Source organism: Rhipicephalus sanguineus, chromosome 6, assembly GCF_013339695.2.
Source record: "Rhipicephalus sanguineus isolate Rsan-2018 chromosome 6, BIME_Rsan_1.4, whole genome shotgun sequence".
Classification (NCBI taxonomy): Eukaryota; Metazoa; Arthropoda; class Arachnida; order Ixodida; family Ixodidae; genus Rhipicephalus; species Rhipicephalus sanguineus.
The window spans coordinates 172,441,723-172,459,298 of record NC_051181.1 but is presented as its reverse complement, the minus strand read 5'-3'; the positions used below and the strand labels follow the sequence as shown (position 1 = coordinate 172,459,298).

The following is a 17,576-nucleotide window of genomic DNA, read 5'->3' as shown; positions in this document are numbered from 1 at the left end:
GCGTCACATTAATTTCTGGAGCTACTCTAGCGAGCAGGATTGATAATTAAAAAAAAGCAGATGTTCAGGGGAAGATGGAAGCTTGACGAGATGACAAATTCTTCGACACGGGGTGTCGCTGGAGCGATTTCGACAAGCGGACTTGTCAATTCACAGCTTTGAAGAAGACAAGTTTGCTTGTCGAAGCGCTGACTCCAGCGACACCCCGTGTCCAAGAATTTCTCATCTCTTCAAGCTTACATCTTCCCCTGAACTTCTGCCTCTTTTGACTTATCAATTTTGCTCGCTAGAGTAGCTCGAGAAATTAATGTGACGCCATATTACGCAGGCATCCCTTTACCTATTACGCTTGACAGTGAACAGCTAAAACGTGATAGCAAAACACTGGCATGATACAACGAATTGACTAGCGTGTTGCTGGAGCCAACATTTTGACAAACTAACTTGTCTTCAAGTTCCAGCCTTGAAGAAAAGTCCGCTTGTCGAAACGGCTCCGGCGACACCCTGTGTTCAAGAATTTTTCATCTCAGCAAAATACCGGTGTTCTTCTGGCCAAAGAATTAGTTAGCCCTATTTATTCAGACATGACATTGCCTTAATTCATTGTTCTCAACACATCTAAGCATTTTGATGTCGGGCCATTTTCATTACTTGTGTTTTATGGAATGCGTTATACCACGCTTCCAAAAGTAAATTCGAAATTCCAACAAATGTTGTTATCATGCATAACCTTTATTGTAGCAATTCGAAACAATATGTTGGCCACTTGACATAGGCTGGAGCAATGGAATTGATGACTTTGTTCAAGAACCTGCACGCAAAAGGCACAGTAAAGTGCAACGTGTCTCAATCAATCAGACATGTATCAGCACAACAAAAATCGGAAGGCTGTCTTGGCAAACACACGAGCACAGCAGCAATACTTTGCTAAATCATCGAACATTTGTAAACGTCAATAGGAGCAGTTCAATGGCTTATTTTGTCTCAATGAAGTAAATTTAGATATGTTAAAGAATCTTGGGTAGGCAAAATTTAGAGTTCCTCTACAATGGTGTGAGTCAATAATATCGTGGTTTTGGGAATACCTGGAATTCTAATTTCAGCCTGCACACAAAAGGCACGATGAGCCAAGAAAATGGTTCAGTCAAGCATGCACCTACACCAGCATAACAAAGAAACAAATAAAACGAAACAAGAGGCTAGTTTGGTTAAACGACAACAAACACCGTAGCACAGGGCGACACTGGTTTAGGGAAAAATTCGCCCTAGTTGGTAGCACCCCCCCCCCCCCCATGCAAAGAATTTTTTCGCGTAACCAACACAAGAACAAAAATGGAGACAACATGTGCACTAACTTTCAGTAGAATAGTTTATTGCACACGAGGCAAACAGTTGTACAATGCCGGTGCACTCACACTGCACCAAGAAGCAATGCACCGAGATTTGTCTTTTTCCATTTCATTTTTAGATATACATAACACTCATAAACTCACAGACTACTGCACATTCCAGAAAGTCTATTCTTTATCTGACAAGGACAGGGACAGAGTACTAAGGCGAGTGGTATGGATATTTGCGATTTTGGCAGCTCATAGTGTTATCAATCTCGTTAGTTAAGCTCTTTTGGTTGATAAAACCTTTGAGTTCTGCTAGGAAGGTTCACACCCACACGTTCTACAGGACAATGCAAGCCACCCATCATTGGCTTTATTTACAAGATTACAATGCTCTCTTAACCTATCATTCATGCAGCTGCTTGTTTACACGACATACTGCTTACTGCAGGAAAGAGGTATCTGATAAGCGACAGTTTCTCCACATTCCACAAACCGCATTCTATGTCGTTTCTGGCAAGCAGTTGTCTTCTTCGATGCTTGGCTCCTAATTCTGCAAATCGATTTCAGCTTTCATGGAGCGGAAACACTATTTGTACTTTAGCAAGTGACATCAACCTTATTATGTAGTGCAAAATTTCGTGCAAGTGTGGCACAACAGCTATTCCTTCTTGAGCAACATCACTGTTGGAATGGCAGACCAGAGCAATGGAGCGGTACTTCCTAATCGGGACCTCTGCGACTAACACCTTTGTTTGAGTGACGTGTTGTGTGTGAATCTTTCCAATGTGCTATGTGTTCCGTTGAGTTGTTGCGCTATTCAAGTACAGAATAAAAAGGTTGGCATCACGTGCTAATGTGCAAGTAGTTTTTTAGGGGCGAAGCTCCTTAAGGCGGCACCCGTTCGTCCCTCGTAGTCGTAGTAGTGCGTAACCAGTCGTAACGCTAGTACCAGATCTTGACCTCCAAGGTGATGCCGGTGGGAGATTTTTCCTGTGCGTTGTTGAACAATAAAAAATTCGCAGCGTGCGCGTTAACTAAAAGCCGAATTCTTCTGTCTCTCATTCCCCATTAGCAGCCATTGGCATGTTCCAGTAGGAAACGTTAGTAGAAGTAGAAGTGTAAGTGTTAGCTAAAAGCCGACTTCTTCTGTGTCTCATTCCCATTAGCAGCCATTGTTTACCTCCAAGGTAGTGCCTGGTGAGATTTCTCCTGTGCGTGATTAAACAATAAAAATTTTATTCAAAACGCCGTTGATTGATGAAATAAACCAAGGAAAGACGCCAGATGTTTTCTAAAATCAAAACGAAAGAACGCCAGATGTTTCTAAAGCAAAACGAAAAGACGCCAGCTGCTTAACGAAAGACGCCAGATGTTTTCTAAAGCAATGGTTTTCTAAACAATGAAAATTCACAGCGTACATGTAAAATTAAAGTGAGCTGCAAGTCGTCATAACTCATCGAACCTTTAGTATAAACGCGCCCGATCACACGTCGGTGATGATGTACTGGGCAGAATTCACGGAAGATTCACGGTTTACCGATGAACCTCCGCAGCTTCGCCCACTCATCATCATTCACTCCGTGGATATGCTTTGATTTTTTTCAGCTCGATGCAAGCTGAAATCGATTTGCAGAATCAGCACTCAAGCACTAAAGACGACGACTGCCTGCAAGAAACAACATAGGACACAGTTTCTGGAATGCAGAGAAGCTGTCATTTATCAGATACCTCTTTCATGCGGTAAGCAGTATGCCGAGAAATGGGCCACTGCAGGAATGATAGGTTAAGAGAGCATTTTTGAAAGAGGCGAGCGAATGTTGGGTGAGTTAGTGTCTCGACATAGTAAATACCATCGTAAGTAGCACAACTAGACAGGACAACAGTGTTCGTCTGTTCCTTTCTGTTGTCCTGCCTAGTTGCGGTACATACAATGGCATTTATAAGACAGCATTGTAATCTTGTAAACACAATGGATGTCTGGCGTTACAGTGTAGAGCATGTGAGTGGGAACCTTTCTTTCAGAACACAAAGGTTTTATTAGCTAATAGAGTTGAACTAACGAAGTTGATAATAGAAGCTGCAAAAATTGCAACTTTCAACCACAAATACACACAAGCACAACAGCAAAACCTAGTTAACAGTAGAAAACTTGTAACAGCCAAAGGAAAGTGCAGCTGAACAGTTGATATTGCCCACATAATGCGCTTAAATTTAGGTATGTTTCAGAATCCCGGGTAAGCAAAATCAACGAGTTCCTCCACAACGGTGGCCATCACAATCGTGTCGTGGTTTCGGCAATACTGAGAACTTTATTTTCAACCTGCACGCAAATGGCACAATGAAGTCAGCCAAGCATGTGCGTGCAACAGCTTACCCTATGTCTTTCAAAAATTATGACAAATCGGAACATTTTCGAAGCATACGTTTTGACGCCTTCTGCACATGCTTCTAAGGCCTCACAGCAAAGTTACTTGAACACGGGCATGAGCTGGCGCTCTCATGTGTAATTCGTTCAGGTGACCTGTCGGCGGGTTCAGGTGACGCACTTTCACATTCATCACCCTCAACACAGATTGTAGCCAGGCAGGCATTGTCTACGTTTTCAGTAGTTGAGTTTTGTGCTGAAAGGTTACTTTCATTATTTTGCATCGAGGCGGTCTGCACTGTAAGCAAAAGTTAGCCGAGATTGGGGTTTTTGCGGCTCATTACCTCTGAAAACTCCCTCGCTCCTAAAATTACTACCTCGTGTTGGAGTAAAAGTGGCACATGACATAGTTTTACCACCACCTCTGATGGACGTAGTAAAAGGATGTCATAATCCAATTTTACTACGTGGGGTGTTTTCTGTCACGTGATTTTTAACCACCGTTTGAGAGTTTCTTATCATGTGACCTCGCCCGCGCCCTTCGCTCCCCCGCGCCCTCCGCTTCGGCGGCTTTTGTCCGCCGATGAGCGCCCCTTCCAGTTTTTTTTTTTTTTTCAAAGCTGGTAATGGAACTGCAGCTGCAGAAGCTCAACGAGCGAGAAAAGCAGTCTGTGAACGAAACGACTTGCTCGAAGAAAAAAACCTGCTTGAAAGCCGTGCTGCAGCTTTTCCCAAATCATTGGCATATGTCGTCTAGTGGCCCTTGAGACAGGCGTGTGTGTATATGTTTGGTTGTGGGGATGCCAAGTTCAACTCGCGTCGCCGTCCGGCTGCAGCACAGCGGGCTGGATCTGAGGTGCTTCTATCATCGAGCGGCCGTGCGCGTACGAGTGCAAGGCTTCGAGCCTGGACGGCGCGGATACCTCGCTTCCGTGCCGAATCGCGAAGAGCTACGGAGAACACTCCCAGCGGCAACAAAGTCAAGCTCGTGTGATCGTCCGTGGTTGCTTCCTAGAGGGTGACCGGCTACAACTTCGAAGCGATCGGAAAAAGGCTTCGCTACGTCGTCGGCACCGAGCCGGCCAGCGGCCGATGTGAGTGCGTCGCCGGAGCAGGTGAAACCAGCGTCGCATAGATTTTGTTTCACAGAACAGTCCGAACTGTGTACATTCCAAACTGTGTATTTCGCTCCATGCGGCCGCCGCTGTGAAACATCTAGCGTGAAGGCGAGCACCGATACGAGGCAGACGGAACCCAACGTGCGGCCGCCGGTGGACTGCGAGTACGAGCACGGTGAAAACCGGGCCTGCGAGCCGTCTCGTTCGTTGTAAAGTGTATCGCTCCGTAAGACACCGCGAATAGCAGTCACCTGTTATTTTTAATTTGTGTCTAACATAACAACGACGAAGAATGCTCAGGAAATCGCCAGCTGTCTTTCATCGTATAGCCGTGCTCCTCGAAAAGGCCTAGCGATGCCGTCGGTACAGGCGCGGCGCCGCTCTACTTCGCCGGCGTTCCTGGATTTGTGCTGCTACTGTGTTTGTGCACCGCTGCGCAATGGAAAAATTGTTGAGTGGCCATGGTTTGTGTGTGCTATAGGTATATTTTGCGGGTTTGTGCGTCGGCACTATAAAGCCCAAACCCCATATGCGCGAAAATGCACGCGACAGCGACGAGCGATGCTATGAGCGACGAAACGAGCCGTTCGCGCGACGTGTCGCGTGGTCGTTTTCGCGCGATCGCTCGGTTTTTCAGATTTGGAATCCGTCGCTCGTCGCCCGGAAGTGCTGTGCTCAAGCAGCCAATAGCAAAACACCGGAACCAGATGCATCAGTGACGTACTGCCGATTGTCGCCACTTTCTTATCGACGCGCATCAACAACAACGTTCATCAACATGGCCAACGGCGACGAGCGCAACGTTGACGTTGTTGAACGCGAACGTGCCCTCAGGGACGGGAACTACAAGTCCCGCGCCGTCTGTGACGCGGCTTGGCGGCACGTAGCAGCAGTGATGGGATCGAAAAAAATGCTGCAAGACAACGATAAACATTTTATGTACCTTTAAGCAACAAAACATCGTATTTTACATTGCATACCGCTGACTACGGGCCACTTTTGGCACGAGTAAACGCCCTCATGCCAGCAACAGTGGAGATCGCTCGCTGAAGCCGTCGCGTGAATGGGGTTCGCCCATGCAAGCGACCGCTTGCGCGAAGACGATCTACGTCGCGTCGCTCGTCGCTGTCGCGTGCATTTTCGCGTATATGGGGTTTGGCCTTAACGCGGGTGCGGCAAACACGGAGTGCCAGCGAATAATTGGATAATCAAAAAGGTGAGATAAGGCGGGTTTGTACTAAAAAGGTCGGTGTGTCTCATGGCGACTTGCCGCCAAACTTAAAAGTTTACGCGTGCGCTGTGAATCTTTATTGTTAAAGCAAGCAAAACATAAGTCTCCTACCTGCACTACATGGCGGGTCAAGATGCGGTGCCTATATATACCGGGTGGCCGGCGTACGGTTGTACAGCGGAGCAGTCGGTTGAAGTGGTGTTTTATTCTGCATTGGTTGTGTGTGTGTGCGTGTGTATGTATATGTGTTTGTGTATGTGTTTATCTCTATATATGTCATGGATACTGTGTTTTCTACGTTGATTAAATTCGAATTTCGATGTATCATGGTGCAATCGCGCTCCTTTTTTTTTTTTTAACCACCAGAAATAGCCGCGAAAACTGAGTTAGGGGAGTAAATAAATACTACTACATCAGCCAAAAGAAACTGTCGACCGCGAGAAAACTCTCAGAAATCACCGGAAAAACATTGTAAAGGCAGTAAAAAATTACTCTTACTATACTCGCTGAAAACCTCAGCGGGGTAAATAATTACTACCGTTCCTACGTTCAAAAACTCGGTTAGCGTGAGAGTAAATTTTTACCGCGACTGGTACGTGTAAAAAAAAACCCAGGAAAGGTTGTGCGCTAGAGGACAAGCAGTTTACTCCCGTTTCTGGTTATTTTTGTTTAGTGTGTGGCGAAAAAGCGGCTCAACTGCAGCATGAAGTCGGCGATGTTTTTGCCGACGCGATAGGGAGCCGATAGCTTTCTTTTTTCTTTCCATGGCAGACCCTTTCGCGCGGAAAACTAAAAATAACACTTACGTCTGTTGGATGTTTGGAAGACAATGAGGTCCTGGAGTTTTGACACGAAAAAATAGCAGGACGAACAAGAAGCACATTCCGAAAAGACGGAGAAAGGATATTCAACTTGAAAGGGAGTGGATATTCGCCCGGCATCCGGCTGAATTGCGCGAGCGGAACTTGGCCGGCAGTGTCTCCTCATTGGCCGGCTGTAGTCACGTGGTTAATGCCGGCATCCTGTAGCAAAAAGCGCTTTGCCGGCACGGGTATTTGCCGAGTGTCATTTCGCGAGCGGCCGTCAAGCGAAGATGCCGCAGCATTTAGTGAGGGAACAATTATATGCCGGTAGTTTGACTTACCCACGCCGTCACCACATCTGAAAACGCGCGCCGTGACGGCAACAGTTGTCCGGTTCTGGTTTGACCGGCAGTTTGCTTTTGCGGCCGGCCGTCAAGCGACGAGCGCCGGCACTTAGCGCACGGGTATTTGCGAGTTTCAATTCGCGAGCGGCCGTCAAGCGATGAGTGCCGGCATTTAGACCCACGCCGTCGCCACGTCTGAAAACGCATGCCGTGACGGCAACAGAGTTGTCTGGTTATGGTTTGACCGGCAGTTTGCTTTCGCGAGCGGCCGGCCGACAAGCGACGAGCGCCGGCACTTGGCGCGGAGACAATTATTTGCCGGTAGTTTTACTTACAGGCTGTGACTACTACGACGGCACAAGTCGTCCGGTTGTGGTAATTGACCGGCAGTTTGCTTTCGCGATCGAGCGGCCGGCCGTCGAGCGACGAGCGCCGGCACTTAGCGCGGAGACAATTATTTGCCGGTAGTTTTTACTTATCCATGGTATAGCCTCCCCTGAAAACATGCTGTGACTACTACAACGGCACAAGTCGTCCGGTTGTGGTTTGACCGGCATTTGCGCTGTTACTTCGTTTAACTCAGTCAGAACCTGACGGTATATCATCCACTTAGAATGCCCTGCGAACTTCGCAAGTGTACCGTTGCCTTTCATAGTGCACATTGGAGTGAAAAAAAAAAGGGGGGGGGGTCGTGTTTCAATTTTTTATTTCCATGTTGCCAAAATTAACGTCAGACATTTAGAGGTTACGAAAAATTCTGAAATGCACAATACTCACACGAAAGTTACATATTTTTTGTTCTTTGGCTGCCTCTGACGACATATATTAATGAGAACTCAGATGAATATTGTGTCTAACATAGAAAACAAGCCCTTAAGAGTCATCTCCTTTCCTTCTGATGACATATGGTAGGGCTATGTATGATATCAACAAAGGCGCTACTGAACATCTTGTGTGTTTTTATGAGATGAAAAAGTCCTTGGCCAGGGAATGTCGCTGGAGCCAACATTTCAACAAACGGGCCTGCTTTGTCAGGGCAGCCTTGATGATAACAAGTCCACCTGTCGAAATGTTGGCTCCAGCAACATGCCTTTTCAAGGATTTTTTTACTCTCTGCAAGCTTCTTCCATCTTATCCTGAATTTGTCTTTGAATGTCGACAACACACTCCTCACTTTGCTTTTTTTTTCTTGTTGCGCAGTACACAAAAAGTAATCTCAGGCGTTATAAAAGGTAACACAAGTCTTAGTTTACACAATTTTAAGATGGAAAATATGCACATAAATGTTGTCAAAAGTCACCCGCAGTGGGAACATTGCACAGTTTCTTCTTTGACTACCTCAAATCAGATGGAGGGGTATGATAATGGCATTTAGTAGAGGTCAAACGCTACACAAACGGTAACGTCAGGTGATATAAAAAAGTAGCACGCCTCAGCTTACACAATTTTAACATGGAAGATATGCACATAAATATTGTCAAAAGTCACCCACAGTGGGAACATTGCACAATTTCTTCTTTGGCTACCTCAAATCAGATGTAGGGGTATGATACCAGCTACAGTGCCGGTCAAACCCTTCATTGTTTCCATGACATTTCTCACTTTTTTTGTTGTTGTTGCATGGTACACAAAAGGTCATTTCAGAATGGCTTGCACATGATGTCATAGACGCAGCTTCTGAATGAACGGGCACTGCACGATGGTGGCTCTGATGACAAACAAGTTTCGTCTATGTGAAAAGAACATGGCAGGTACATCTCTGTGTGCAAATAACAAAAGTCATGCATGTGATGTTTTGATAACAATAATGTGGCATCGCAAACACCGCGTCCCCACATGCTGGTGCTCCAACACGGTGCTTTCAATGACATCAATGCAAGCCATCAATAACAAGTAACTAAGTTGTTTGTACAATGTTGACGTGAAAGCCAATGTACAATGTTGACGTATATATTAGTCACACACACTTGGAACATGCCACAGTTTCTTTTTTGGCTGCCTCTTCAACAATGTGCAAGGTATATGGTACCAACAGAGACACCAATCACAAAAAATAGAGTCAAATTTCTCAAGCTCTTCGTGACACTGTTCACATTCCCACTGGGGCATTGATGTTTCACCTTCACTGTGCTCATTATAGCGAGCCATGCATCACTGCTGAAAAAGGGCCTTACAAGGTTGATGTCCATGCACTCATCCAAAACACCACAGTTCAGCAAATCTGGCTTTGTTTCCACATCTTCTTCAAGAATTTTACCACTAAGGGCACTGATAACACCAAAACAGTTGCGCTCAGAATATTAGGTGGTATTGTAATCGTCGGTGATTTTTTTACCCTTTATTTCACCATGTTTGTCACCGACGTGACGGGACTCCGTCACACTATCTTGACATGTATCGGCAAATAATTGTCTCCGCGCTAGTCGCTTGACGGCCGGCCGCTCGCGAAAGCAAACTGCCGGTCAAACCACAACCGGACGACTTGTGCCGTCGTAGTAGTCACAGCCTGTTTTCAGGGGAGGCTATACCATGTATAAGTAAAACTACCGGCAAATAATTGTCTCCGCGCTAAGTGCCGGCGCTCGTCGCTTGACGGCCGGCCGCTTGCGAAAGCAAACTGCCGGTCACACCACAACCGGACGACTTGTGCCGTCGTAGTAGTCACAGCTGCCTGTTTTCAGGGGAGGCTATACCATTGATAAGTAAAACTACCGGCAAATAATTGTCTCCGCGCTAAGTGCCGGCGCTCGTCGCTTGACGGCCGGCCGCTCGCGAAAGCAAACTGCCGGTCAAACCACAACCAGACAACTCTGTTGCCGTCACGGCATGCGTTTTCAGACGTGGCGACGGCGTGGGTCTAAATGCCGGCACTCTTCGCTTGACGGCCGCTCGCGAAATGAAACTCGCAAATACCCGTGCGCTAAGTGCCGGCGCTCGTCGCTTGACGGCCGGCCGCAAAAGCAAACTGCCGGCCAAACCAGAACCGGACAACTGTTGCCGTCACGGCGTGCGTTTTCAGATGTGGCGACGGCGTGGGTAAGTTAAACTACCGGCATATAATTCTTCTCTCACTAAATGCCGGCACTCTTCGCTTGACGGCCGCTCGCGAAATGACACTCGGCAAATACCCGTGCCGGCAAAGCGCTTTTTGCCACAGGATGCCGGCATTAACCATGTGACTACAGCCGGCCAATGAGGAGACACTGCCGGCCAAGCTCCGCTCGCGCAATTCAGCCGGATGCCGGGCGAATATCCACTCCCAACTTGAAACGCTTGAAAATAACTGCGCAGTTATCGTCGGCGGCTTCGGTGGAGAGGGAGCGAGAGCGCCAGAGCGGCGTCACGGGCGGCCAATGAGAGCGCACGACACGATGACGTAGAATGACGAAGTGTGTGGCGACCAATGGCGACCATAGGTGGCGACATGTCTCGACCTCCGAGATGGCGGACGCGCCCGCCATCTCGGAGGCCATGTCTTGCCTCCCGACGGCGGGAGGATGAGGCGAGGTTGTGGAGAGGAAAAGGCGCTTTTCTTCCGCCCTCGCTAGGAGCGCGCCTCAGCAAGCATGGTCTGCGCGCGAACGAACTAACTGGAGATGACGCTGGAAGGGTCCGGGGGCACTCTCGGTCCCCATACTGCGCATACATTGTATCACATTTTATTTCATCGATTAAGCGATGATGATCGATGTTCGGCGAATGATTTTGTATCCTTCACGTGCATGGTGGGCTAAAAGATGGGAAAATTTGGTTTACCGATCTTCACATGTTAAAATGGGGATAAATATAAACGCGCTACCCTTTCTTTTTATTGCGCATGCGGTTCAGGCGACCAATATTTGCGATTACGAACGTATACGAGCGACCGAAGTTCATATGTGCGCATTTTAATGGCAAAAGCTCTAGAAAAAAAGGTTCATTAAACGTTTTAAAAAGACTTCTTGTAAAAAACGTTTTTTCAACGTCTTCTAAAAAACTTCTTGTGAAAAACGTTTATTCTACGTTGCATAATATACCTAGATGTCTGCATACCTTTTTAGTCGTTTCAAGAAGTTTTTTAGAGGTTTTGTGTTTCGTGGGCACCACAACCACAATTCACATTGCACCGATATTACGCCTGCGTAGGCTGTTTTTCCAAACCAGTTTATAGACCTTACGTGGCTCAGTGGTAGAATACCTGATTGCCACGTAAAATGCTTGGGTTCGATTCCTGCTGGGATCCTAATTTTCATTCTTTCCATTCGTTGAGTCAACGCTGCCGATGTTGGTTTTCCTTAACGCTCAGCATTTAAGTTACCAATGTCTGTTCTCGCCGTTCCTGGGTAGATATAAACTGTCAATGACCTGTGGCGCATACCCGTACACCGCGGCCTGTGGTCAACGGGTATGTGCCACACGTGTTTAGTGGAAAGGGTTTGACGACGTACGCGAGAGGACTTTAACGTTATTCATGTCATGACCCGGCAATCATATTTGTCAAACCTTCTTACCCTCCCATGCAAATTTTGGTCTACACCAAGTTAAGGAGGCGATCATGAGAGCATCCAGACGTAGGCGGCTAGATAGATAGATAGATAGATAGATAGACAGATACGTAGATAGGAACGCTCAAAATGCCAGAGGTTCGCTAAGACATGCTTCGCATTTAAAACCACCCATTCTAGCCACACCCACTCTTAAATATACCTTGTTAGGTGATGTATAGCTACGAGTAGTGATAGCTCGTCTACGTATGGATGCAGTGCGACGGGAGTGGCTTAAGTCTCACTGTACTGTAGAGCTGTTTTCATTCTGGAAATGTACTTCCTGCACGTTTTTAGGATAACTGAAATACTCAAATACATTTCAGTCTGCATATTTCATAGGTAGCTCACAAGTAATGCTTTTAATATGCCACAATGATCCTGCTGATAATATCCATAACCAGTATGAGCCATATTATTAGATCATAATCTCAATCATGCAAAATAATCTTGTCTTTAGTATCACTTGTATCTTTTATGTTATTTTTCGATAAAAGCAATAGAAAAGCTTCAAAATCAGGCTGCACGATTCGTCTCCAGTAATTACAACCCATTTCAAAGTGTCACTGAATTAAAAGCATTGCTGGGCTGGAAGCTAGAAGAAAAAACTTAAGGCTCAAATTTTTCCACCGTATTTTTTATAATCAAACAGGCATTAACAGCCGCACCTACCTGTTGGAACCATATCCTACGGCTCGACTAGGCACGACCACTCCAAGAAAGTACACGCATACAGTTGCAACACAAATCATTTTTGCAGGTCTTTTTTTCCACAAACTGTACGAGATTGGAACCTGTTACCGGAAGACTACGTGTCTGTACCTGATAATCACAATTTTTATTCCCGATTGTGTTTACAATAATGTCTAATTGTGCTAGTTTTTTGTTTAAACTTTCTGTTACCTTTGAACATGCTAACCTATTGTCCTTTCACCTTGTTTATCTTGATGTTAACCTTGTTTCATATATTTTTGTTGCTTTTCACTGTAAAACATGTAACATATGATCCTGCAGATGTCTCCCCTGTGATAACGCCTTTGAGGCAACGCAGGTAACTTGTAAATAAATAAATAAATCATTGTACTTCAGTCTTGGAGCATGGAAGAAGAAGTAGTTGTCTTAAAGCGCCCCTGCAACACTTGTTCAGCACTGTCAGAAAACGCTGCCGATTGGTATTCAATGTCCCCGAGAACATGTGAGCCAAACATTATAGTGCAGCACGCAGCCTGGAATTTGCAATTAATTCTCAAAGTCTGCTAGAAATCGCTTGCTCTTTTCTCGACAAATGATGCCATAAACCCAAATGATCGCAATAAACACAAAGTCCACTGCCATTTACTGATTTGAGCATCGTGAGCTGTATAGTTACAGCGGCTGCCGCGGGATCTTGTGATGTGCTCGCATGCGATCACATTGAAAGCAAGCCGTGCGTTTGAAGAAAAAAAGGAATGTGATCAAGCATTAGCGCTAGCTGTTGGGCCAGTTGGTGCATTATTAACTTGAAAATGGGGTACCAGCGAAAACACTGAAAACACGTACACAAGAAGAAGGCGTTACACACGGACGAACGCTGGGCTTTCAACTCATGACGCGTGCTGGTCATGACGCGTGTTGACGAATGGACGTGGCTTCTTGCTTGCCCCCTTCTCACACATCCTCCTCCTTGCGTAGTTTTCAGCGCGCTCGCTGGTACGAAAGGAGGAAGCACTTAAGTGGCCAACAAATCTTCATAACTCGGCTCATACTTGATGGATTCTAAAAATATTTGTGGCTGTCAATTCGTGAGGCTCTAAACTCCATCAACGAAACCATTTGATGATTACTTATAAAAGTGTCGCAAGGACCTTTTAAATAATGACAAAAACAGCTCTTTGTACTTCTCTCAGAAAGAAAATTTTTTAATCCATATTCAACCATTGCATATATATGAATGCTTATGTACACAGTAGAAACTCAGTGAGACTTTGCAATATTCATTGTGTAAGCACATAGTGAAAGTTCTGTGATGAGAACATACACAACATGATAAGCACCAAAAAAAGAGAGAGAGACTAGAACCTAAACGGAGTGCTTCATTTGCTCGACCGCTTGAGAAGAGCAAGCACTGGTTGCGTCGCACAGAAAATCATGAATTTGGCAGATATCTCTGTTGCTTTCAGTAACAGATGAACAACCATCAAAAGTGTTTCACCCTTCAAGCTGGATCATGTCATAAGAATTGGTCACAACAATGTAGCTAAGCTTTGGGCCATTGTTAACTGCAGCCTCTCAGATCATTGAAATAATAAAAATGGCAACAACTTACTATGAGCAAGCTCTTAAATGTAATTATTCCAGTGATGGAAGAATGGGAAACTGATTTGTGCAATCATATATCCCCTGCACCAGCATAAAGCATGATTAAAATATAAAACAGTGGCGCAACACGGGACAAGGACGAATACAAGAAGAAGAGACGTTTTCGTCCTTGTCCCGTGTTGCACCACAGTGTTATATTTCAACTATGCACCAACTAGCCCAGCAACAAATTTTATTGGATAAAGCATGATAATGGAATGGCCGTGCTTTTGTCTTGCTTGAAGCGCCAGGCAGACAAACGAGTCTGGAGCCAACATCACTCAAGCAGAGCTCGTGGCAGCAGCGTTGGTCACACTCAAAGCTAGCTATTTTAGCAAAAACAGCCTTTCATTTCTACTATAGTGATGCAATTCACTGTTTGTATATTTGGCTAATAAGAATGCATCTATGCTATGATACAGAAATTAGGGAATGCAAAATTGTGGAATGCTGGGCCAGGGCAAACCTGTGTGTAAATTGTTTTTTTTATTAAACCATCACTGTTATCATTCTGTTATGTGAGCAGGCGTGCAGTGTTAATGAAACTGTATTCGTTTGAAGTTTGTAACCCCCTACTGTACTATTTTTGGGCTAAACGGGGAAATGTCTGAATAAAAGAAAAATGTTTGAAGACACAGCATTATACTGTGCTCACACACAAAAAAGGCAAAGCAATTTTTTTGCAGCCAAAGCTGATGGCTAAGAAATTTCACCAAAACCAATTTTGTGATTGCAATCTGCAGGCTCCACAAACGTTCATGACGGATAATTTTGCAGCCGAGAAGGCTGCCTTGTGTGCCACTTGGCCTGAGAGCAAGCAGCTACTTTGCCACTTTCATGTGGCGCAAGCCGAGTGGCGCTGGCTCCAGGCATCCCGGAATAACGTCAGCCGGGATGAGAGGCGTGAGCTTATGACAGCATTTCAGAGGGTAAGTTCTAGGATTGTATTGTGTGTATCACCAGACTGTGCAAGTGATGAGTTTCTTGTGTCCAATGCTTTATAAGTGCAGGGATGCACAAATTTGTTGAACACTTATCTTTAATCTTTATCTTAACGTTTTTAAAAACTGTAGATCTGGCTCCTTTCACTTGGCATAACAGCCCCGCTCTTGCTCAGCAAGAAATTAAAATTACGGATGTTAAATTTTGTTCAGGAACCTATAATTCTTCACTTTGGTGTGGACTATGTCGCATTATTATTTTGTGTTGACCAAACGATTGTAACAACAACAAAATAATAAACTTACGAATAAATCCAGCCAGCACTCTTAGTTAAAAAATATGAAAGCTTATAAGAATGTTTCTTGAACTAACAAAAAAATTATGATCAAGAGACACTGTAAAAAGCCTAAGTGCTGTGGAACCTTGCACACATATGTTAAAAATGGCCATCGTTGTGTGTGCAATGGCAGATGGCAATGACCAGGGTGAAGTGAACATAGGGCAGTGATTACAGTAATTGTTAATAGTGTCTCCTTTGTTTCAGGGTGGATAAATTTGCCACGTCATGTTTATATCTTAGAGCCACTAGAGCATGCCATTCTAATTTTACAGCTGCTATTACCTATATGTTCAGGAAATATCTTTTCTGTTTCTAAGGGGTAATAGTTGCTCCGTGTGCCTTCCCCTCTTCTCCTTTCCCTCCATGAGTACTCAAATCTTGTAATCATGCCTTCCAGTTTAGTTTCTGTATATTATCCATGCCATCAAGCTTCAGAAAAGCAAACACTCCCCTCAAGTTGTCTTATATAAACCTTTTCACCTGCATCATTTGAATACTGGGCTGGGAGCACACTGATATGACTAATTCATTCAATCTGCAGATATCTAACACTCAATAATAGCAGTGTGCACCCATCCTAGAGTGCAAAATGGCTGCACCCAGTGTGGATAATCGAACAGCTGTATAAATGCTACTACATTATACTAAAATGAATAAAATCATTGTTTCAACTCAATGTTTCATGCTTTAAAGGCTATTTTACAGTAATCTTATCTTCAATTGTCAGATGTACGCAACCACCCCTCTCCCTTTTTCGGGAGATGTGGAGATAAGCAATAATTTCTCTTGCATGGCTCTTTCAAGCACCAAGGGCTGCCATCAGCATTGCATAGCATATGTCATATACATACTGGTCTTTGTGAGTATTCTTTTTTTTGCATTGCTTATAATATTGAACTTGCATGATTTTAACCAGCACTGAAAGATAGCATAAACGACATCTAGATGAGCTGGAGAGGCATTGGATCTTTATAAGCTGCAGCAGAAAAACTGGTGTCACATACAAAATAGGTGTATTTGTCTCATAGAGCAGACATTGCAGTGTTTGCTTCATTTCCTGCTGACCGTGTCGTTGGGTGCACTTGTGTTGAATGTGGATGCTAGAAATAGCAGGTGCATGTTACCAAAGCAGGGGTAACTCTCAGACAGTGAGCTAGGTACAAGATGAGCCGTGTATGCTATAGGTTTGGAGCCCTGCTAAGCGGAAAAGCACTGCCACGCAACAGTCGAAGTTTTCAACATTTGCCGTCATCACTGCACAGGTTTGTAAGATGTAAGTGGTCCAAAATCACTAGTAATATGCCAAATCACTAGTTCTGTTTTAGAGCATGCAGTTGCAGCCTATTGTCACCATGCGATTGCACGTACTGGAACTTATCCAGCATCCTCTCATCTAAGCTTAGTTAGCAAATCAAATTCATGTTAACAAAGCTGGAATAACAAAACCAGGACATTCCGTTCAGGATGCTCTTTGCTTTAAGTCAATAACCAAGTGTTAAGGGGATTGGAGCATGCAAGCAGTCCACTTAAGTGGTTAGGCTCACATATGCATTCTCATTAAATCACTGGAAGTGTTCTTCTCGCTGGACCCATTATATGGTTTATTTCCTACCTACCTTCGAGCCACGGACAGAAAGAAAGCTCAAGCTTAATTACCATCTGCTGTTTGCGAGCAGACTGAAGTTGCCCACTGCTTGCGGTATTAATGTAAGGAATTCTGGCATTTAACATGCCAAAACAATAATCAGATTATGAGGCATCCGCACGTTATAATGTGGAGGGATTATTTTTACCACCCTGGAGATCTTTAACATTCATTAAGAAACAGAGCAGCAGTTTTGCATTTTACTTCCATCGAAATGCTGCTACCAGAGCTGGGACTTGATCCCACGACCTTGTGTTCAGCTGAAGAATGAGCTACAGCAACAGCTGAGTGGTAATGTCCCAAAACATGCGGGCGTTTACATATTCCATCTCAGCTAGATTACTGCAATTTGTAATGCAGCAACACATTTGCTTGCTTTTAATAAAAGCAACAAAGTTATTGTAGAAACCAAAGGGTCATAGTGCAACAAAAGCCGCACTCGGGCACCGGAAGTCAGCTATGTGTCAAGCCTTTGCCATGATGTCACACTAGCGTTAACTGGTTAACATCTATGGAGCACCATATGTGTGTGTAATTCATTATCTATTCTTTGTGTCTTTATTCTAGAAGCACACCTGTGTTCATTCAGTG

General features: G+C 44.7%; 1 protein-coding gene across 1 annotated transcript in view; it reads left to right on the top strand.

Annotated features, from left to right (window-relative positions):
- Positions 1 to 15,553, top strand: part of LOC119397714 (uncharacterized) — a 31,113-nt gene extending 15,560 nt beyond the window's left edge. The window contains exons 4-5 of the mRNA XM_049416674.1: positions 14,802 to 14,987; positions 15,545 to 15,553. Of these exons, the coding sequence (XP_049272631.1) occupies positions 14,802 to 14,987; positions 15,545 to 15,553 (195 nt within the window). The remainder of the gene's footprint in view (positions 1 to 14,801; positions 14,988 to 15,544) is intronic.
- Positions 15,554 to 17,576: the final 2,023 nt, after the last annotated feature.